The 24,749-nt window shown below is 38.8% G+C and overlaps 1 protein-coding gene across 1 annotated transcript in view; it reads left to right on the forward strand.

Moving 5' to 3' along the window:
* Positions 1-24,749, forward strand: part of EBF1 (early B-cell factor 1) — a 277,549-nt gene that overhangs the window by 231,861 nt on the left and 20,939 nt on the right. Inside the window, exon 9 of the mRNA XM_010002115.1 lies at positions 14,960-15,048. Coding sequence (XP_010000417.1) covers positions 14,960-15,048 — 89 coding nt within the window. The remainder of the gene's footprint in view (positions 1-14,959; positions 15,049-24,749) is intronic.

Consider the following 24,749-nt stretch of genomic DNA (forward strand, 5'->3'; position numbering starts at 1 on the left):
TTGTTCATTTAGTACTTTTTTTTTTGTCAGAACCACTGCACATTTGTAAACATTTTTGAGAAAACTGATAAAAGGCTCCATCTTTATATATATTACCAGTTAATTTTTAGTATTACTTTAATTAAAAACAGTGTAAAAACTGTCCTCAAAGTTTCAAGAATATGCTTAGTTAGAAACAGCTAAATAATGTGGTGAAAGTAAAGTCGACTCTTTAGGTTGTTTAAATGCTCTATGACATTAGGAATCTAATTGTCAAACTTTGCAAAGTTTCATGGGATTATTCTAAGAATTGTGATACCCACAGCCCTTGCAGTGAGTCCTGCCTGCGTGACTACAAATGTTTAGTGGATTTTCCATCTTGCATTTTGATCTCCACCACTCTATTTCATAGTCATGCTGACTGCTAGACTTGGTTGGATTTGGGTTGTCTGTCCGTATGCTCTGAGCTAAGCTCACTCACTTCTCTGCTGGCAGCACTGGCAGGAGCCCCTCTTAATGTTTGCTTTGTGCTGCTGTTTTCTACTCCAGGGCATCTTCCACCTCCTGTTAAAACTCTGTTGAATCATAGTTGCTGCAGAAAATCTGGGCAGCATTTACTATGATTTAAGATCCTAATATGCATATTGTAATTACAGGTATGTGTGCAATAGGTAAAGCCACACACTGAAGTCCTGCATTCCACTTAGACAAAATAACTACTGGCTCTGTCTTCTGTTGGCTTTCATTTCTACTCTTGTTTTGTTTGTTCCATGCAAGTGTTTATTCAAGCCTTTTAAACGTGGCCTGAGTTGCTTTGACAGTTGCTGGTACAGAGCAAGATGGCTATGGACACAGCATTTTCTTATTAGAAGATTTCCTGTAACATTTATGCACCTTGATTTCTTTTAAGCTCTAGTCTGGTAAAACATAGGGGGGAAAGATTAGAGCAGTTGTATTACCTTTTTTAATTGCTCAGAGCTTATTTAGATAAAAAAAAATACTTGGAGCTTTTTTTAGTACCTTATGCAGTTGATTTTTTATTGTGGTTTTTTTGGGGTTTTTTTTGCAACCATCTTTTTTGCATTTTGTACTTTGTTATTCTGATGATGCTGAAAGACAAAGAAGAAAACTTCTCTCCGTAATTCACTCCAAAGAACGTACCATCTCTTTCTATTTTCTTGTTAAAACCAAATTGTGTGCAATTTGTAGGAAATTGAAACCACATTTCTCACTTAACTTTCCAAAATTAAAATTTATGAGGAAAAAGAAGCAATAAAGCAGTTACAATCTGGTCATCTATAATTATCCCTGTGGTTGGAGTAGTTCCACATTTAAAGAAAGTGGCACCAAAAGTTTATCAAGCTTGTGTCACTGTCAAAAATTTCACTTCTCTTATTATTTCAGACCGCAACAACTGCTGAAACCAGTACTATGCACTTGGATATTAGCTTGGTGAAAAAGGAATTGGGCTATCTATAAAAACAAAGCTTTTCTTCTAACTGAGAAACACAGAAAAATGTTTATTTTCCTTAGTAATTTATTTTAGAGTATCAATGTTAAAATAAATTTAACAAATTGTGCTCTTTAATCTGATTCAGTGGAATTCATTGTGAAAACCCTTTATTTTCTTCTAGATCTATTTCTCTGTGTGTTTCACATTATTCTTTGTCTTTTGCTGTTGTGTTTCCCCTCCACTGCATTGCTTGCTCTCTGAGAACAATGGAAATGACAGTCCAGCACCAGAAATCTCAACTGCTCCAGCTCTAGAATGTTAGTGGCACTTGCTTTAGTTTTCTCATTTTGCCTTTTTTGTCTCTGAATTAAAATCAAGCCAAATGATGGATGCCCATTACAATCAATTGTTTCAGACAAGCCACCAAAAGTATTGTAGGATTCATTTACATTTAATCAAATTACACTTTATTTGCAATTCAGGGAAATGAGAACTCTGCAGTAAATCAAATATTTCCTCTCCAAGGGCCCCATTCAGCAGAAAATATCCACAGTCTTCCAAGCTGGTGCCTCAATGTATGTAGCAAACCTTCCAGTGGGAGGAGAGCTTGTGCCAACAAACCATCTAGTGCAGTGTCTTTTCAACATTTTTCAGGGTTGTGGACACCTAAATATTTTCCAGTACAAATGCAGACCCCTGAACAATGAATTGTGCAACGACTTTGAGCCTGCTGACAATAGGCTTGCATCTCTTAGTTCCCTATCGTGGACCGCCAAGAAATGGTTGCAGGACTATTGTGGTCTTGGAGGTTTGTGCACCACAGGTTGAAATGCATTATGGGCCAAAAGACCCAAAGCTCCTCTTTTTAGTGTGCAATACTGAGAGGTGCTGCAGGAGGCTGCTTTTTCTCACCTCGGTCCCTGTGCTCTCTTAGGTTAGCTGAGATGTCCTTGCAAGTGGTTAGATACCAAGATGATGGGCTTGGGGGTCATGGGGAAGGAAGAAAAAGCTTCACTCTTGAGTTACATATATACAGCACAGAGAGCAGCAAGCAGAGGTGCCCCAGGCCAGCCTGATGGAGCTGGTTTGGAGCAGGAGCAGCAGCATCGGTGCATTGCTCTATGCAGACTAATTAACTCTGGCAGCCAGGTGCTTAATACTTGGCTCGCTCAGGGCCTTGGTGAGTTTGGCTGTTTAAGTGCATTCTTGCATCCTGCTGATGGACCCTGAAGTGTATTTATATATATTGCCTGCTGCCTGGAAGGCTACAAATCAGCTGCTGATAATTATGCCACTTCCAGCAAGATTAATGTTAAATTCCTCCTTTTAGACCACTAATTTGCAAATTGCTAAATTAGATTTTAACATTTGAATACTCTTTTGGATGTCACACTTACAGTATCTTTGTTTTTATCACCTGATGGTACTGTTCGTGTTGGTATTGAATTTTGAGGCATATTAATATGATACACATATATTCAAGTATCAATTTTTTATAGTTGTGGCAGTTCATATGAAATCCACTAGAAACAACATAATACAGAATAATAACCCCATTATTGTGGGGTTTGGGTTTTGATTTGAATCGATTGGAAGGAAGGTATTTGTTTTATGTTAGAGAAAATGGGCAAATATCATCCTACTCTGAAGGCATCTTATTGATAAGTGCAGAGCTGGGATCTGAATTTTCCTATAGGCTATCAATGATACCTAGAAAATTAGGAAATAAACAGGCACAAATGCATTAGTAGAAACGTGTATGATAATTTCTGGTTATCCATGGCAACTTTATATCTTTTAGTCTATTTTCTGATCAGCCTTCAATCTGCTTGTTTTACTTCTGCCTTGATTGAGGGAAAATACAATATTCCTGGTTTAGGAAAATAAATCCGGTAAAATTTAAAATATTTTTTAAAAAACTACTAGAAGGAAAATGGCTGATTTTGCTGAGTCTTATATGAGTGCATGGAAGTTTTGTCTAGCTCAGAACTGTGTTAGTCTGTTGGCAGATGAGTGTGGATGAGTGCAGGGATGTGGTTGTGGCCTTCAAGTGCTGCTGACCAGCAGAGGTGTTTTGCTGCATATCCCAGACTCAGCAGTGACCACCAAAAAACCAAAAGTCAGCTCACTTCTCCTGTGAGTGCAACATGGGAAGTGTTTCACAACAGGATAGAGCTTTGTTCCACTTCCTTACTTCTCTCCTTTTACAGTTGATTTTTGAAGCATCAGCTTTATAGGCAAATGGCTACACCTGGGATATTTTCATTTCCAGACCCATCTTTACTGGTTTACCAAATATATTCTAGACGGTAAATTCTGGTGGTGGCAGAGAGGCAAGATGTGGAGGGAATGATGTAGGCAATTATTTTTACTTCCTCTTCACTTGTATCTGTGAGGCTCCAGATTTCAGATTAGTGATCTCTCTGTAAGTGTGTTTGGAGGCTACTTAAGTCGTATTTGGGGACAGAGCTGCAGGATTTGTTGCTTTCTCTGTAATTGACTTGCAAGGTGATCTAGCGCTGACAATTTAGCAAAGGCCTGTCTGGCCCCAGAACACTCATTTTGTCATGAGCATAAGCCCTTGACGGTGCTTGCTCATCGCCTCCAGCACCTCCCCTCCTTTGCTGAAGCTCAGATCCCCCCTCAGCACAGTGGTGGGAGGAGACCTGCCAGCAGAGCTGCTGTGCAAATGGGGCACTAATGGTTTGCGAATCTGAAGATGGTTAACTGATCTGTGCATTCAATTAAGATGAGTTTCTCAGTTAACAGGCACCCTGGGAAGAAATGAGTTACTTTCATTTCTGGGATTATGAGCACTTAATGAAGAAGGCATATCAGAATTCTGCCTGTGTTGCATGAGATAACCCTCAAATGCAGCATGGGTTTTCAACTTTCTCATCTAGCAAAAAAACTTGCCAGGTGAGAGGGAGAATTCGATGCTTGTGTGAGTTCTCTTGCAGACAGACTTACAGGGCTGAATGTAAAGTGCCACTGCATGCAAAGTTGGATTTAACTTGATACTTTTCTTGAGCTCTATCACTTTGCTTGTGACTTGCCTATTTAAAATTATAATTCAAAATGTGATTTAAATAATATTTACCATATTCCTTCTGTAGTTCTTACAACGTGAGCAGAATACTGGAGAAAGATGGATGTATCTGACTAGACATGTAGGTCTGGCTATCTGATGTGTATATGCAAAATACAAACTAAGTTGAAGCCAGTAAAGTTTTCAGCCAGTATCAGTAGTTTCAGAAAAACTGACAGAACTGCTTTATACTAGTTAAGGATCTTGAACAAAGTGAATTTAAGATGAGTTTATGCTGGGTCTAAATGACTAACAAGCACATTCAGGAGAAGCAAGGAAGCATAAATATTTCACATCAGTTTTGCACTGACATTGCTGACAAATGGGAAGGATGTTTGTGGGGATGATACTTTGGTTTTGGGTCTTCTGTTTGTATTACAACTTCTATAAGGAATGGGAGATATCACTGTGTCTCATTAACTGTTATAGCTAAGCTGAGCCAGCAGCTGGCTGTCTCTTGGTGACCAGCCACCTGAAGAAGCACGGCTGTTTTTTCCAAAAGTGCAGATTGAATCAGGGACTAGAGTTTCTTACCTTCATCTCACGTTTGCAGAGATTGAGGGATTATACAGAATTGCAAGCAAAAGTGAGGAACGATGATAAGTCAAGGAGAGAAGCAAAGGCAGGAAAGGCTGTTCTCACCTGAGAACATCCCTCATTCATGGTATTTCTGCCACGTGAGAGTCCTTACAAAGTGAGCTAGCAGGGCATGACCTGTTCAGAATAACACCACGGGGCTGAACCCACTGCTCCCACAGCAAATAGTCTGTGTTGAAGGGATCCCTCTACTAAAGATCCCATTCTCATTTAAAGTCCACAATATTCCTGAAGGGGCTTCAGCAGTGGTGCAGAAACACATGAGGGGCAGGTCTGGAGGCTGTGTGGGATCCATTAAAAACAGGGTCCCTCTCCTGAGAAAGGCTGCTGGAAGAGAATAGACTAAGAAGCACTGATGAAGATTAATCTCTTCTAAAGTCTGAAGGGGTGAGATAGGTGGGAAGCCCTGATTTGAATTTGGTTTTGAAAGGCTGCTGCCAGGCAAAAAAAACCAATGTGGATTTGGTAGGTTTAGATGCTGCACTGAGTACAAGACATGGGAGCTGGTGAGGACCTCACATGTCGCCTGCTTATGTGCATGCACATGTGAAGCATGGGAAGGATGTGCTGAGGGGCACAGCAGCTGGCGTGAACCAGTCACCACTCCTTGTCTGAAGTTAGTGTTAGTCCACTTAGGCTGAGGAGGAAAATTAAGTCAGGTTCTGTCTTTACTTCAAAAGGTCTTCCCTTGGTAGTAAAGGATAATTTGGAAGATTTCTTTGCCCCTTCTGGCAGGAATAAATAAAGATATTTTTCTTCCAGTACTGCCCTGGTCAGGATCATTGCAGGACATCAGAGGGAGGGGAAGAATTAATTAGAATTACTGTTAGGAGCCTGCTGCACCTTGGCCATTGGTTGATGGGTTATGCCATATTACTCCTTGCTTGTTTACTGACCTCCTCAGCAACTCACCTTGGTTAATTAGTTTCAGTTAAATTACTTTCACATATGGATAATTTATTATTTCTTTTTTTACCACTACCCAGTATGCCATTTGATTAAATTAAATCAAGTACATAGTCCATCACCCTTCTGCCAAAAAAAAAGTCATTGATATGGTTTTCTGTCATTTCCAAATTACCTGAGGAAAGCAACTGAGGGGGTGTTTATTTTGGTCCTGAGGTAAGGCTAGTCAGTGCAGGTAAGGGAAAAGCAATTCTGCATCTTTAAACAGGCTTGAATAAAGTTTTTTTAACTATTGAGCCTTACCCTGAGACCTCCCCTGCTGTGAGCCATAAGTTGCTTGTAGGCTTGTTCTAGAGAGTAATAAGTATTGTTGTTTAGCAATTGTGTTGTTGAAATTCAGCTCCACTATGTCTGACAGTATTTATCTAAAATACTTTCCCCGGTGCATGCTCAAGTTCCAGTAAACCGTGTCTTATTGTGCGACCTTTTCATTTTCCAGTGAAAAGGGATCAGCTCGTCAGATAAAAGCTACAAGCTGGAGTACAGGAAAAATGCGTGCTCAGAAAATCCGAGCATGATTGAAAACAAGATGTGTTAAATCAATGCAGTTTATCGCCTGCCTATTCCTGGCAATTGCTGTTCTAAGCTCATTCTGAGCACACACTAGATGATAAAAGTATAGTGTCACAGTGCTCACTGGGGTGTGAGGGCAGGGAAACATGTTTATCAGACAGCCTGGTATGAGTTTTTTCTTTTTTTTTTTTTTTTACCCTTGATAACAGTTATTGTCAAAATTTTTGCAAAAAAATAACCCCTGAGCAATGATAGAAGCAGGTGATGTAACTGCTGCTAAAATCAGAGACTACTGAGAGCTCTCAAATGGTACATTTCTATTTAAATGTTACAAACTAGCAAACAACAAACCCAGTTGTTTTAATTTTAAATTATTTGCTGCCTCATTGAGGATACAGCCTGAAAGGTCCTTTTACTTTCAAGTGAGTGTCCTTATCACAGTTTCATGTAGACAAATCAAAGCTAATGTTTAGAAAGAAAGATGTTTGGAAACTACTGTTTTCTCAGGGGCTTTAAGCTTAGTTATGGAGAGAGATTAATGACCTAAATTAAACCTCACAGGAGGTCAGTCCCTTACAAGAACATCACACCTATAATGTTCGTTCCAGCTAGGCACAATTAATCTCATTTTTATGATTCAGTTCTACTTTTATTTCTCTGTGAATCTCATCTGCAGAGTTTTAGGATGTGGTAGCTGGTGTTTTTCCAATTTTCTCTCTTGAAGATTCTTTTTTTGCTCTGACCGTAGTGAACTTGCACATCAGAAGTCTACAATTTTGAGAAACAGCCAAATCTAGGCTAAGATGCTTTCTGATAGGAATGGCTTTGGCAGTCATACAGGACACTGAGTTTTTCATTTACGCATCCCCTGGTAATAATATTTTTTAATAATCTGAAAAGAAGATGAGAAAAAAGCAAGAGAGAGTGATTATTGAAAAGAAAATATTTCTGCATACCAACATGTTACAATAATGTTTTTCAATGCTGTCTACCAGAAAGGAGTTTGTGAAGGGTGACAAAAAAGAAACACCTTCCTGTAAATTATATGAAATTATCTCAATGAAAATGTTAAAGGTGTCTGTACTTACATTGTAAAACTTTGTGTCCATGCACAGGAAAAAAGTTGAAAATATGCATAGTTGAAAATTAAATCCAAGGTTACATGAGGTGATGTTTTAGCATTTCCTAAGCTCTGTATGGTAACATCTCTACATCTGTTTCTGAGCCAACAGTTTAAAAATAAATACAGTGTCTTTATTTGTAAAGTGTTTTGAAGTAGACCTAAATATAGATCTTATAGCTAACCATAGACACCTATTGTTTTAAATCTTGGTTTGTGTGCATTTCTGTGCTTGTGTGTACATGTACACATATATTTATTTATTTAAACAAAGGGATAATCCATTGAGAGCTACCCATTTTCACTACATTTTTTGCTGCATCCTCATGCATTACCAGAATGTGCCTGACAATAGGAAAATATTCACATGTAAATGCTGTGCTTTCCCTTTTTTATTATGACTGCCAAAAAATGCATCAATTAACCTAGATGACTAGATGGAGTAACTAACATCCAGTAATTTCCTTCTAGTCCTCTGTGTACGTATCCCCAGTGAATTCTATCAGCCTGTTCTGAAATTGGTAAGTTTAAAGTCCAGTACCTGAAACTGGACTCTGTTTCAGACTCCCTTAAGGGCAAATATTCCCCATTAGACAAGAGGTCAGTGCAGTCAGAGACAGAAGAAACTGTGAAGCTTACAAATTGTTTGACCTTTTTTCTTTTTCTTTTTTCAAGCCAGATTGCGGGTTGCGAAGAGTGAACATTCAGAGTTAATGTATTTTGAGAAACCATTGCCTGATTCTTGCTAGGCAGATCCAGTAATTTCATTAGTCAGCTTTCATAAAAAAATTTGGGCTCAAGACATGCATTCCTTGCATTTTCAGGACCCCCACTGGCTGCCAACACTGGGCTAGGTGGGAAGGAAATGTCTCCTCTGGTTCTTAGTTGCTGGAGAAAAATTGTTATCAGGAAGAAAATATCACGCTGTCTATCACGCTTGTAATAACACTGATGAACACAGGGAAGATGCTTCAAACACTGGCCTATTGCATCTTTAGTTGAAGTAAAGAGCAGTCGTAGGGAAACTCAAGAGATCTAGGTGTTAGATTTATCTTTTGAGTCAGGTCTGCGTTTTTCTTACTGCCTGGCACAGGCACCAGTGTCTGAGCATCACATGGCAACAAAATAGAGGAATTACATTTTGGATACCTCTTTCTATTTCCAATTTTAAAATTGACATCATAGAATCATATAATGTTTTGGATTAGAAGTGACCTTAAAATCTTCTAGTTCCAACCCCCCTGCCATGGGCAGGGACACCTCCCACTAGACCAGGTTGCTCAGAGCCCCATCCAACCTGCCCTTGAAGACTTCTAGAGGTGGGGTATCCACAACTTCCCTGGGCAACCTGGACCAGTGTCTCACCACCCTCACAGTAAAGAATTTCTTCCCAATGTCTAATATAAATCTACCTTCTTTGAGTTTGGAATACATCTTTCAGCTTGAATATAATGTCATAATTTCATTTAAAAAATGAAATTTAAGGCACAAGAGTATATTTAAGTGAGGGAGTACTGAGACTAGAAAAGCAAAGATATTCTGAGTTAAAACTGGAAGGGCTTTTCTAGCTCAAGCCTTTCTGTGCAGGCTCTCACTGTCCCACCCGCTTCCTTTTTCCATTGCTTGTGGGAATAAACACCCCAGGGAAAGTCAGTGGAAAGGAAACTTTATAAAAAGCAAGCCAAATTCACAACAACAACAACAACAAATAGCTCAAATGTTTGTGTGTTTTCATTTAACGATCTTTAATTAGCAAAGGAATAGTCTTTGCAGGCAGATTTGCAAAACAGACTGTTTTCCACTTGATGATGGTGTTTTGCAGTGATTTTTATTTGCTCTCTTTGTAGAGCAGTCATAAAGAGGCCACTGTGCACAGGAGTTGTTGGGTAGGGTTTGCTTACAACATGCCACGTCAAGATGCTGCTTTGTAATATCACCTGTTGTTAGTGCTGCTTGACTGCAGGGCCGTAGCAAGAAGTTTTGGCATCTGGAGTTTGAAATATGGTCTGTCCTATCCCTATCTCCCAGAGGCAAGGTTTTATTTTGTGAGAGTCAGGGGCTCCTCGCAGAAATCACCCAGAGGTTGGAGAAAGAAGGCAGAAGATCCAAATACCTTGGATCATCTCCGTGGCAGCATTTTGCTTCTCTGAGAGGCAGGAGCTCCTGCTTTCCATCTCCTCATCAAGCCCGTGCATAGCAAGAGTGGGGAGTCAAAAGCCACAGCCTTTCATGTGACTGCTCTCATTTGTTGCCACTTGCACCCCACTCTACTTTTTCTCAGCAGTGTGGAAATACAGACAGAAATACTGATTAAAAAAGAAGAGAGCAGATTGTAGACATGGGCATCTGAGTTACTGGGAGAAGGGGCCAAAAGTCCAGGAGAAAATAAGTCCTTAGCTGTTAATTCCTCTGGAAGTGCTAAGATTGCAAGGCTCCCATTGAAGCGTCTGGGAGTTTCAACAGTCAAGAACATGTTTCTCATGTGGGATAGGGATGGTCAGAGCCATGAAATGGAGGCCAATTTGTTTGCAGCCTGGAGTCTTTTTAAAATTTTGCTATTTGAGCCTGTAGAGTCCCTTCCTTCTCCTTGCAGCCTTTTCCACTGGAAAAGCATATGGGAAGTTCATAGGTCTAAGTGCTGCTTTCCGATTGGTTTTGGGTCAAACAGAATGAAAAAGAAACAAGGGCTGAAAAAGAAAAGGAATAAATGAAACCATGAATACATGGGAAACAAATTAACTGGATATGTTTTACGTTCTGAAATATTTCCATAATGCTTCTATGTAGTGTGTGTTTATTTTTCTTTGAATAATAATGTTAAAATGTGTCTAATTCAATTACTCTCTGCACTCACTGAATGAGTTTTCTTTGGTGAAGAGTTCTTCTACACTACCCCAAGCTACGAATTCCATATGATATTTGAACAGGTCCTTTTAATTGCTGATATTAAGTGTCGATCATTCCGCTGTAAGTTGGCAGCATGACCAGAGAAACAAATTCCTCTCTCAGATACATCAGACAGTCATTCAATTAACAACCAAAGCTTTATTGACACAGTAGGAATTCATTATGTGAAATATTAAAAAAAGCCCTCCACTGACTAGTTAAAACAAAAAGGGAGGCTTTTAAAGATGGTAGATTATCTACACGTAGTTATTAAAATTATTCATGCAGAATTTGAAATTATAGTTATGGTGGAAACATTTCTGTCAGAGGTGTAAGCAGCATTTCTGTTGAAAAATAACTTGGACTTTGAAAAGATGAATATAATGTACGCATCCCTATTTCCATAGACAGTGTGCATTTTCTTGTTTAAAAGCCTTAGATTTTAGGAGTTATGGCTTTCGACTTGCTGCATAAAGAGCTTCATGATTTATTCTGTTAGAGTCTAATTTGAAAGAAAGTTCTTCCTCAAGGGTTTAAGAAGTAATTCATAAAATGGTAAGAATAATAAATATTGTGCCTTAACTCATACACTAGGATAGATAGACAGATTTTGTACACCTGGGTGTAATTTTAGTTAATTCACACAAGAGACAGGCTGAAAGTTTATTGTTTGGAAGGAGAAAAATGGCTTAAATCTTGTATTTGCAAAAATGATTATATTAGCTTAAATGAAAATGCTACTCTATTAATGGCTTCAATAAGCTTTGCACTTGGAGAAGTATTTTAATAAAAAGTTACCTGAAGTTTACTGCAACTTAAAATATGTAAGTGAGGGAAAAGTACTTACTTTGATTTATATGTCTTTTGGAGGTGTAATTATTGGCTTTTTACTCACCTATGTAAAACAATGTACTTTTGTAAATGGATTTCTGGCCACTTTACTCCTTTTTTCTTCACATAAAAAGTAAGCACTGTCAATCAAGGAATTTTAAGGTTTATTTCCTCTTTAGAAATGATTGATAGCCTTTTAGATTTACAAGTTGACAAGTTAAAGGGTTCTATTGGTATAATTATGTACTAAATTCACAGTCTTTCAATTTAAATGTCCTTTTAAAACCACAAGATTATCATACCTGTATTTTGAAAAGTGGCCCAGTCAGTTTGGGTTGGTATACAAATTGCTTCCATTAGCCTTGGGACCTATTTGAATTTAATACAGTTTTTAAAAGTTAGTAGTACTTTCAATACTACTTTTAAAATTTAGGGTAATGGGCATTCATTTTAATCACAGGAAGGATTAGCTTGTTTTTAATGTATGAGTGCCAAGAACACAAATAAATTGTTTGTATTCCTTATTGATTTTTTTTTTTTTTCCCAATTTACGGGGAGAGGGGGGGGAGAGGGAATGTTCTTTGAATTAGAGCACTGGGAACTGAGTATTGTGAATGGCCATCAAAGGCAGAAACCAGGCTTAAGAGTACTGGGGACAGAGGCAAAACTTTGCATGACGCTGGTGTCTGACATTCTGCTTTGGCCGTCACGGGGGGTGGCCTGAGCACTGGATCTTCTGCAGGGCACAGAGATCAGAACTCTGCCTTTTCTTTGGAGTTGTGCCAGCTGCTGTCACAGGAACTGGTGTGGCCTGAACGCTGAAGGTGGGGTTAAATAGTTAAACAGGACTCTGAGATACAACTAATTACATTTGACTTTGATTATAAGTGAACTGAGGAATGCAGAGCTGATCTATGGTTAGATGAAGGCAGCTGAAGATTTCTCTTTTTGATTTTAGTTAAGATTGCAAGGGCTGAATGCTTGTAGACTCATGAGTGGTATCTGACAACTCCAGTTTAGGACCCAATCCTGCAAATTGCTGTGTGCAGCCTCTCCTCACCACTAAAGTGAAGCTGAAGCTACTTGAGAGAGAAAGTTTTCAGTATCTCTCAGAGGATGCTTGATGCCTTGTGAGATTGGACCATAAAATTAACATTTTTTATTTTTTTTTTTGGTCATTTAGTTCAGAAAATACTCACAAGAAATACTCTGTGGATTTCAAATGCGTTGAATGTGTGGGAAGATATGAGAAAATGACTGCTATCTCTGGGGGGATTTCAGAACTGGCCTCCATTTATAATATTGCAGAATTTAGTAACTACTTTCCCAAAGGATGTAAAGGGAAAATGGCCATAAACTAGACTGAATTAGAGAAGAAACACATTTGACAGAACCATGCTCAAATCTTCTAACATATTTGCAAAAGAAATGTAAATTAGAACTGGAGGGTTTTTTAACCTCAGACAACAGATATTTTTGATGATAAACATAAACAACAGTAAATTAAATTAATTAATTTAACAGTAAATTAATTTAATCTAAACTAAGTAGGTCCACAATAAGAAGCCATGTAAGGATACTCAAAGGTAATAAAAGTGGGGCTTTGCTAACACAGATACTGTGATATTTGCTGCAAAACTACACAACAGAGTGGATAGCATGTGGCCAGGGTATGAAAGGAAACACATGCAGAAAAGGCCTACCCATCCAAAAAAGGGCACAAGCAGGGGAATAAACCTTATTTTCACCACTTCCTTACAATGACTTGAATATAAATACAAGCACAAATTCAGATATTCCTGTTAAAGGGAAATTAAAGACAAAAAAAAAAAGGACCTCACCTTCTCACCTTTCTTCTGTCTTAATAGGTAGTAGCATCACTGGGCATACTTCTAGAGTTGGGATGTAGTGGAGGTCCAGGAGGACATAAAAATCTGACCTTTTGGTTGCCAGTGGGACTATCTGCTGTAGAAACTCAGTTCGAAAAGAATAATTTAAATGGAATATTTTATTTAAAAATTTGTTTGTCAGTTTGTTTATGGAGCACCAATTAATATAACAAGTCAGGGATTAAATAGTACTTTCATGGTAACAATATGGTCTGGATAAAGGTCTTTAACCTTAGGAGTAAGAATAAAAGGTTTCTTCATTAAAAAGGTGGGAGTATAGATGTGATGGAGTTGTGTAACTTGCTGTGGGATAAGTATCATTGAGCCAAATGAGAATGCTTGTGCAAGTGAGACTGGGATGTATCGTTTGATGCTAAATCTCTTTTCAGGAATCAGATGGCATAATAAGAACAAAATTCATAATCAAACCATCATAAAGTATTGATGCAAGATGTATTCATAATTTAGTAGGCAGACCTTGCGCAAGAAATCTCTTTTGTTGTTGTTGATAAACTCAGACATAAGAAAAACTTCCCAGTGACCCAAAAATGAATAAATAAATGTTTCTTTCCTACCAGAAAAGAAGTCTAAAAATATAAAAATCCATATTTTCTTTTTTAATAATAATAATAAAAAAAATAAATTGCAAACAAATTACTGTGGAAAATTTCATCATCTCTCTCTTGGCATGGGAGAGTCAAGATGGGCTGTTGTTTAGAGACACTTGAGAATGCTTGACTGTTCACCAAAGCACTTAGGAAATTTTAAGCACGTGTTCAAGTCTCACTAGCATCTGAGTTTTAAAGTAATCATATGACTGGAAATATAGCTAGAAGGTCATTTAATGCAGACCCCTGTAATTATAGGCAATCATATAAAAAACATAATATGCTCAAATTTGCTTTGCTGAAAGCAAATGGGTTTAAGGATGTGCTTACAGATAAGCACGTGCTTAAAGGCTTGGCACAATCAGAGCTCTGATTAATGCAGGCAGACCAGCATTTTCATGAAGATAAAAGTGTTCCACTTCCAATATATCTCTGCTCCATTTTACTGGGCAAGGACTGGTGAAAGATGAGCTAAACCCAAAATTTTTATTGCATTTTTTTTAAGTCATTGAGTCTTCTGGATCAGTTTAGTGCTGATCGAATGAGTAAAAAACAAAGCCTTGGCCAAAACAAATGCTGGTAGTTCACAACAAAATTATGTGTGATGGTTGCACATGGAGCATATTACATGTGTAATAGAATCTATAACAAGAGAGACTCCCTAATAGTTATGTGTTTTGTCTTCCAATCACAAAGCACCTTCCTTGTAATATGAAAGTAGGAAAAAAACCCAACATGAAATGCAGACTGCAAAGTATTTATCAAATTAATTTCATCACAGCTTTCAGAGATAATAATTGCTTCCTATTTGGAAGACGTATGCAACCTCCCCATTGCTGTTTGAACCAAAGCCTCAAAACCAGCCTCAAACAGCTTTTAAACCCAGACTTCACAGTCAGTGCTGATTTCAGGGAAAGGGAATCTCTCTGTGGTCTTTCCTTGTTCCTGCCATGCTTTGCCTATTGTTACAGTGCAACGGAGCCTGCTTGCTACGTGTTTGTCACATCACCATCTTGTTTGTTGTTTCAGCTCTGAACGAACCCACCATTGACTATGGTTTCCAAAGGTTACAGAAGGTTATTCCCCGGCACCCTGGTGACCCCGAACGCTTGCCAAAGGTCAGCCAAAATTTGTTGTTTTATTAAATATGGCAAAGCTGGTTACTGCATGTTTTTGCTGAAAGTGTAGGACTCTCTAAATGTAATGGTCCCAGTTTGGTACCCAACCAGAAAAGATGAAACAGAGACATGATCAATGAAGCCCCATCAGCAACTTTCATGGTAGATTTATGAGACTTCTGTGATTTGCTGAGTCTCAGCTAACTCAAACAGCTCCTGCTTTTCTTAAAAGCAAATCTTATTCTATGTTCTGAAATAATCAACAAAGAACCTCTTTTTGGTTGGTATTTTTGAACCTAAGCAGCTTAATTGTAGAATAATGATGCTTCTTCACAGTAGCACTTGTCAATGTAATTTTGAGAACTTCACCACTGATATCAAGTCATTTGGATCTTTAGGGAATGTGTGCCCACTGCTGTTGCACCATGTATTGGTTTAACATAATTATTACTATATGCTGCTTTATTTCAAGATTGCTAAAATAATTAGATCAATGCATAGTGAAGTGATTTAATGTTCATTCCTATCCAAATCAGTCAGAATTTTCTTGTCGATTTCTGTCAAGTAAAAGCTGAGAAAGGAACAGAATCGTTCACGTAGCTTTTAGTTCTGTCTTGTGCTGTGAAAATGTCTACACTCACATCTCTTCTTGCTACTTTGCCATACAGTACCTTCTCTGGCAAAAAAAATGTGATAAGCTTTGTGATATACTGGAGAAAGAGGTGGGGGAATTTGAAAAAGTGTTTCTCGTTTCCACAGGAACACTGAGCAATAGTGTGCACGGGCTGGAGTCACAGTATGTCAGCAGCTGCCACCATGTGTTGTATCTGCTCCAGCATCATGGCTGTCAGTTAGTGATCTGGGCAGTCAAATAGGCCTGGTGGGTGTATTTGAAGGACACCACCTTTGACTTATGGAAAGAAAATGAGAGTTTGGAGACCTGAGACTTAGAAGAACTTGGGCTTTGATGCCTCAGGCCAGATGTCTTAATGCACATCCAGTGTAGTCTTTGTGACTGGGTAAATCTTGCAACCTTTCTTCCATCGTTTCCTGAGCTGTAAGGGGGCTTTCAGCAGGGATTGTTGTGAGCTTTGATTAGTTACATTTCAAAAGTGAAAAGCATTCAAGAACACCACCATTTATTTTGTTTCATTTCTTGGCAGAAATGAAATTCAGAATGTAATTTTATTTTATTTTTTTTTTATTTTTTTTACAGGTTAGTTAAGTCTTTTATCTTTGCTGAGGAAAGCTATAGGCTGTGGTTTCAGGGTCGATGATGTGTTGTCCTTCTCTCTTACTACTAGAGAAACATGCTGTCCTGGAGAGTTACATTTTACATTGGCTCTGTTCATCCTCTACAAGCTGTCCCTTCACTGACTTTTGGACAGATTTGCAGCAGGACATAGCTTTCATAGGTTGTCAAATTTCCCTCTGGAGGTGTAACCCTTTCCAAAGAAAGAGAGCATCCTTCCTGTAGGGGCTCTTTCATCTCTATCATGCCTCTGCTGCCAAATATGCACATTGAGAGAAACTGATTCTAAGAAAATAAGACACCAGGCATTTGTGAGGACAAAAGAAGTGCTGTAAGATTTCCCTGAACCCAGCTTTCCAGCTGACTTATAGATGGCTGTGGCTTTCCTCTAAATGAGGAAATTCAAGTAAAATAGGACAGAGAAATTCCAAATTGTGTCATACAGCTGAGGACTGTAAATCCTCACAGGCATTGGGCCTCTTTTCTGACATCTGGTGGGTCCTCAGCAATGCCCTTTTGTGCTGGTATAGGACTGCAGCTATCAGGCTGAGCACCCTCCTTTTTCCCATTTAGATTAAGACTGTTACCACACTGATGACCACACTCCTGTTATCTAGTGTCATGGGACATAAAAACAGGCCAAAGAAAGCTCCATCTGTCTCCACATCCTGGCTCCAAGCTTTAGCAGGTATTTATGGGTAGGGTGTGAGAAGGAGAGTTAGTACCAAGTCATCTTTCCCCTCCTATACCCTCCTGGTTTAATGAGTTTCTAAGTATATTTTCAAGCCAGTTTTTCAAATCTTTAAATCAAGGGAAGTTGTATTTATGCATGTGGAGGTATGATGTGATGCCCCCTGAAAAAAAAGCTGCTGCTTAAGGACTGAACAAACTTAGGGAAGAAACTAGTGTCACTGTGCAAGGTTAGAGGGAAACAGGATGAAGAGGACTTTTTTTTTTTTTTGTCTTTGGGTAATTTCTTCTGTGGAAGCTTGAAGGTTGGACCTCAAGTTCAAGACTCATTAATATGCCATGCACAGAGGCTGGATGCAGCGGGGGTTGGCACATGTTGACTTCTGTATTTGAGGCACTGATGGTTCAATTCCCAGCACCACTTGCTGGCTGCAGGATCATAATGAAGGACGCAGCGCGTCTCTGTGCCGGGCGAGCGCTGCACAGCACTCTGCCCCGTGTCATTAGGCCAGGAAAGACTTTGGCAATATTCCACTATAGACAATGCTCAGTGGCTACTTAGGAGAGAGTTGGAAGCCATATGGCTTTCACAGTGCAACCATGTGCAGAGAGGGCAAATGTATGAGAGAGACAGGGAGACAGCAGAGAGGAGGGCAGCGCTCAGGACTTTCAATATCCTTGTTTCCATTTTCCCCACTGTCCTGCCAGTGCATCATCACTTTCTCTTTAATAAAAGGCTTGCACTTGTGCATTAAATAAATAAAACAAAGCATAGTTCTGCAATTGCTGCTAGGGGTTATAGACATTATTTCATTGAAACATTACTGATGAAGTAAAGCTCTTTTCAAGAAACAGGAATAGTTATGGTGTTTTTATTCATAAGGGTATGCAGTCCTTCCCATGGGCCAGCAAGAACATTCTGCTCTCTGACTTTTCCCTGCAGTCAAGGAAAATTGTTGAGGCCATCAAGTCAGTTTTAGCACATGCTCTACCCTCCAGAGCTGAGAAGTTCAAAGCTGTATCTCTGTCAACAGGCATTTTTAAAACAATTGAGTCTACTTGAGAAGTTTGATCTCCACTAGAAGCAGTATTTTCAGAAGTGCCCACTGTTCATAGTTGGTTTGTTGTTTTTTTTAATTTTTTTTTTTTAATGTTCCAGCTATATGCTGGAAGTAGGCAAAGAAAAAAAGCCAATTTTTGATGTTTTCTGTGTCTCCTAGTGCCTTAGAAGCAGTGGAGAATGCCCTACAATAGTGAGGAGAAGAGAGTATCTGGGAACTATGGTCTTTGGACTGCTGGACTGACAGCTAATATAGATGTGTTTCAAATAGAAGTGCAATATGTAATTTCTGGAGAAAAAGGAATGGGAGATGATATTGGCATCCGAGCTATGAAGTGAGCTGTGGATCAGAGACCTGTTACCTTCTTGTCCAGAGCAGGTCAGGGAGAACAGCCAGTGTATGGTTGCCACTAGCAGATGTGCATGTGTGTAGACACGCACATGTACAAACATGCTTCAAGAGGAGATCCAGGCAGCACGGAGGTGGTGTGATTAGTACCCAAAGCCTGGAGTGAGATCAAGTACCAGGAGTGTGCTGAGCAGTATAGTCTTTCTAATCCGGACAGGAGGCAGATCAGAGGAAGTATGAGATCTCTGAGGAGAAATTGAAAGAAATACCATGATGCTAATATTAAGAAATCGTGCTGTTGTCCTCTAGGAGTAGTTTGTAGAAAGCCTGTCTGTGGAGCTGGGGAATAAGCCTCATGTGTGTGCACTTTCCCTGTCTCATGTGTTTGCATATGTGCACACAAATACACACGTGTTGTTGGTTCTTGCATTCATAAATGCAGTGGAAATTATTTAAGAGTTCAGATCACAACAACATGTTGAGTCTATTGAAGTTCATTTATGTAACCACCCTACAACCCTTAAAATAAATCCCTGGCAGATACATTTTGATTCTGCAATTTTGTTAAAACTCCACAGCTATAGCTGTAAAACAGTTTCAACTGTGAGTTAGATTTGAAACACACCCATCCTCAATGATTTAATAACAATGATTCCTCTTTATATGCAATTTCCTAGAATTTATTTGCCATTCTCACCACTCTTACAACTCATCACTTGTATTTAAATTAAGCACAAGATTGTTCACCCTGTGTTTGAGAAGCAAATCATTGCATCGACCCCCTCTGTGATCTGACATCCTCTTCCTTCCCAGTCTGTTGCTTAAATGCTCTCTTTAGGAGACCCGTTATCCCCCCTGAAAGGGGACCTTTGCTTCTGGTTTCTCTTCATGTAGATGAAAGTGGAGTCTCTCTCTAGCACACAGGGGCCTCCCCACTGAGTGGAGAGCATAGGGAACCAGGCTCCACCTTCTCTTCAGCTCCTTTTCTCTGGTCAGTCGTTAGATTCTCCCAGAAGACATGTCCTACCTCCTCATTTAGGACTCTAATAGAAGACAGGTGGTTATTAGGAACCAGTGGCTGTCAAAAATACTTGTCTTTTCCCATATGAAACCCCACAGATCTGCCCTTTATCCATCATGACATCGTTTATATTGCAAATAAAGCTCCTCTCCAAATGTGGGTGGTTGGCCCAGGCTTGCTAGGGGACATTAAAATAGCAATGAAGTCAAGGCAATTCAGGCTGGCTGCTTCAGGCAGACCCAATGGAAATTCCAAAATGGATCTCCATCTGCTAACTCCAGTTACTGTATTTTAATCTAAGTTAGTAATTTTCAGCTAAGAAAATGCATATTTGGTTTGGGATTTTTTTCCACTCATTGTAAAAAGAGGGTTGTTAGAAAACTCTTATACTAGGCATGGGCAGGAAAGGGGAGCATGTGAAGAGGAGCTGTTGGGAGTTCATTTGTATAGCAAGGAGGGTGTGAGATGTGTTTGGTGGTTTCTAAGCTGTACTGTAAAATATATTTAATTTATTCAAATAATTACCAAATAATTAATTTATTTGGTATTGCAACATTAACAGTTGGGTTTGTTTCATTTCCTGACAATCTGGGCCTTTAGTTGGTCAAGGGCCTTGTGGGATTTTTAGGGGGTTGGTTTTCAATTTATCCTGTTGAAAATAGGGAGACAATTTCAAATTGAGAAGACCACCAAGATATCTGAGGCTACAGTGAAATGATCACCCTTATGGGGTGGTGTGGGAATCTGCAAAGAGTCTGGAATGAGAGGAGGTGAAGAGGCAGAGCCACCCTGCTCACTGAAGGGCAAAGCCACATCCAAGTGGCTGGCAAGGAGCCCTTTCCTTTCTGAAGGTCAGCAGTGTGCATGCACATTTCACTGAGTTTTCTTTATAAGTGGGTCAGCATTTACTCAGCAAATCATTAGAGCAGATGGTGTAATTTAGAATCTATGACAAAACTTTTAATAGATCAGAGCTAACACAACGACAAGGAGCTCTGCACCCTTCTCCATTCCTGATTTCTGCTTTACCTTGGGGTAAAAATCATGCCCGGGTTTGGGTTTTCTAGTCTTCACGTTCCATCTGAGCAACTCGTACCACTTGTCTGAACATCCTGTAAGAGGGATCCCTGCATTTCTCTGTTTCTGTAGCCATGTTGTTATTCTTTAAAATACAACAATTAACCGAGGGTGGCAGGAAGACACCAAACAGGTAAACGTGGTCCCTCCGAGGAGCAGAGCTTTTGAAGAAAAAAGCCACAATTTTAAGAAAGTAACAAAGGCTGCATTTGTGTATTTTGCTCCATGGAGCTGAAAATATCTAGTAAATTGATCCCGTGGGAGTAATAAATACACATTACTTTATCTTGTACTTCATGTCCTATACCCCTGAGCCTTGATAGAACAACACCACTTAATAGACTTAAAAAAAGAGTAATTACAGTCATTGGTTGTGTGATATTTCAGCCCTTCCAGCCCTGCCTGACCTTCTAATTTAGCTCACCGTGTCTAACTAATGCATTTATATTCATCTTTTATGAAGCATGTGTAGTACAAAATTGACTTTGCAGCCTTTAGCAAGCTGTCTTACCAGGTTTAGGATCTGGTTGGTACAGGGTACTGTATAGCATATGTACATTTACAGCAGAATCTTACATGCATGTGGTTCTGATCAACTATTACTTTTTATCCTTTTGGAAACAAAATAAAAAGTATTTATTCCATTTCATCTTCCCCTCCCCTTTTTAAAGCTTTTATTCATTGCAGCATTATTTACAGCTAAACACACAGGCAGAAAGAGGTAAGCATTTTTAAAATGATTACCATTAATGTTTCTATTTGTCAGAAGTGCTTAAATTTCCCTGCACTTTGTCTAAAAACTTAGCACTTTTACCTTTTAAGAATTACAAATTTACAAGATCTTACCAAACTGATTTACAAACACAGCTGACAGTTTATGATGAAAGATGCTGCAAAATGTACAATATGTTTCTCTGTCATTTCTATTCATGTATATATTAAGAAGAAGATTGAGAAGAGAGAGAACCCCCCTCTGAAAGAAACCCTTGAGTTAGAGAGCACACACACAAATCTCTCTCCTGTGTTTCCTCATAACTTCCTGCTCACTTCACTCAGCCAGTGGAGCACAATTGTTCTCTGTGCATTTTCTCCCACCATATGGTATCCTCATTACCATACACTAAGGGTCCATATGGGGAACTTGTGAAGTGAACTGTATTCATTTTAACTGCCAGATGAGCAGCCTTTTGCTTTGCAAGCTTAGCTTAAGTCATCTGCTGTCTTTATGTTGTTATGGCAACACAGCACCAATAAAAAATTCTAATCTACTGTAAGTGTCTGGGATCACAGTATTTTAAATGCTTGCTGTAACTGTGCTCTAAGTGGAGATGCTTGTTCTTTTAGTATGACAAAGGGTTATTGTCAACTCCAGCAGGTGGCAGTAAAGAAATTGTTTCTTTTTTTTAATCTTTAAAAAAAATTAAATTTCCTTTCTCCCCATCTCCCCCCACCTGAAAAAGTCACAGAGTTACACAACACGGTCTGTCCTCTACATTTCTGAGGATTTCTGATGCTGAGGTCAGAACTGCAAGTGATGCTTTTAAGCTGCAACTCAAATACTAAAAGCAGTAAAGTGTAAAAACAGTGGTGGCAGCTCATGCACCATATTGACAGAGCTCAAGTGTCACTTTGCTGGGATTCTGAAGCCCCCATAGCCCACAATTCAATTCTGGAGCTGTTTTTTAGCTACGTTACAAAACTTCTGAATCAAACACAAAACTAATTAAGAGTATCTTACAGTAATGGAAGTAGGCAGCAGCATCCTTAAATATGAATCATTTTCACCTCTGCAGGCCACATGATATGTTGCATTTCTGTCTCTCTGTCTGTATTGAAAGTGAATGTTTGTAGTTTCACTTCATCAGTTCACATTAGCCTCATGCTGAATATTTAAACACAGAACAATTTGAACACACCATGAAGAGAGGCAGTGACTGCACTTTCACTTGAAACAGCAAGAGCTCATCTAATAATAATTTAGTAAATCAGCCATTTAGTGGCTCAGTTGTACACTGTGTTGTGCCAAATAATATTCAGTTCAACTGTATGCTGGTGAAATTGAAATTCAGACTCCAGTCACATGGCACTTTTTTGCTCAATGGAGAGATGAAATGGAAAATCACTCTCCCAATAGACTGTTTGAATGTAGTGATTTATCAAAAATATAGCAGAGTGACAATATAAACAGGATTTGGTTGTATGTGGTACAATCTATTCTGATTAGACTTTTATTATTCATCTTCTGAACAGATTATTTGATAATTCAGGATTTGAGTTTACATGTTCAGTTTGTTTTATATAAGGACAGAGAACAGATATGTGTAGTTTCTGCATAGGTGCAGTTCTTTTAGGCCCAGTCCTGTGGGAAGTGTGGTGAGACCTTTATTGCCATATTTTGAGTCCCAGCTCCCAGGGAACACTGTGCCCTTAGGAGCAATGGGGAAACACAGCTGCTGTCTTTCCTCCTCATGAAATGCCATGTATGTTACTTTATAGCATGAAAGCAATATCAGAATTAATTTCTTTTCCCTGTTTAAGGCTATCAAGATTTGTATACTAAGTGATACAACTGGCAAAAAAAAAAAAAATCAGACAAGGTTTTAGGAGGCCAAGCCTCTCTTCCTGCTTGCTGAATGTGCCTTTTCTCACCTGTATCAGTGCATCTAATAAAAGCTATTACCTCACCCTACAAAACTTGCCTTGGGTGTAACCATAGACCATTGTGACTTCAGCCAAACAGCTATGCTTTCAGCCTGTGTCTGATGAAGATGGGGGAGAGAGAATATATCTCCTAGAAAGTGTGTTGTGAAGTTTAATTTGTTCCCATTAAAGCTGTGCTTTGAGATCTTTGAATGCAAGGCATTGCAGAAGTGTGAAGTAATGTCTATAATCTCACCTACAGTCTCCGTTTCTAGCCTAGTTTTAGGTGTTATGCAGTGGTTTACGTGGTGATGTAAAATGTGATTGCTGTGTATTTCTCACAACACAGTCCAATTGAGTAGCAGAAAAGCATCCTCCTAACCATCATGATGCCATTTAGCAGAGAGTGCTGGAAGCAATAGGATGCCTGTTGTCGTAATTCTTCTAAGAAATACAGAGCTCCACAATCTATACTCAACTGCTGACACTTGGAAACTCAAACATTTTGGTAAAATGAATCAAGCAGTAATGTTTCTTTTATGAGATCTCCTCACGGGAAGGGAAGGTTTGGCACCATTTGGAGATCAGGCTCAGTGATCCATCATAGCACAGTCAGCTGTCCTGGCGTGTCTCGTAGGTCACTCGATCGAACTAGTGGCTCTTACAACTATATTATTGCTTATGGAACAGTAATTGAGGCATCATGGTTAAGAATTACCTGGTCTAATAGGCAGTGAACAATTTGCACTCAATACAATTATAAGCCAAATCATTCATTTCATAACACTTGGACTAATTTATTTGTTGACCTTTTAATATCCATAGCCCTTCAGAGTGTTAACTGCAACTCAGACAAAATCTCTTGTTCATTTTACTTGCATTGATTTTTTTTTTTTTTTTCCATAGAGGCAATAACAGTTGTTTGAGTACAACCTTTTCTTTCTGTTGTAAAAGTCAATCATGTAGCTTATGTTGGTATAACTCAACTGGACTGAAATGTCCTCTACAAACAATAGCATTACAACCCCATGCTACTCGTATAAACAAGGATATGCATTTTGGATGTACTTTAAAGAATGTTTTGGAATGTATTTGTGACTACAGATGACAACCTATACATTTGCTGAGAGGAGAATGAAAACAAAGCATAGAAGCATTTTTTAAAATGGTGCCACATAGATGCAACACATTTTTTGTTCATATATTATGGGACATCTAAGATACAGAAAATCTGGAATTTTTCTCTGTTAATTCTGTTCTTTAGGAGCTGATTTTACTAAAAATGGTATGTTCATAATTCTATCTGAATATAGCAACTTGTCTCTTGAAGCTCTAACATTTTACAGGATAGAGGTGCTTTATTTTTCCAAATGTGAGCTTCTGACAAAACATGTGCAAAAGTAGTTTTTAAATAAATAGGAATGAAATGATGCTAGTATTTGGATAATCTGAATTTTCTTTCAATTTTTTACAACTTTAGAGTAGCATTGGAGCTAAGAGATTTTGATGATCAAAAAAGTTACTGAAATATTGACAGATTTTGGAAAAGCAGTGGTGAGTTTTGAAGCCCTTCTATAATATATGATGCTGCAGTGACAATGGTAATCTTTTC

Source organism: Chaetura pelagica, unplaced genomic scaffold (assembly GCF_000747805.2).
Source record: "Chaetura pelagica isolate M959 unplaced genomic scaffold, ChaPel_1.0 scaffold356, whole genome shotgun sequence".
Classification (NCBI taxonomy): domain Eukaryota; kingdom Metazoa; phylum Chordata; class Aves; order Apodiformes; family Apodidae; genus Chaetura; species Chaetura pelagica.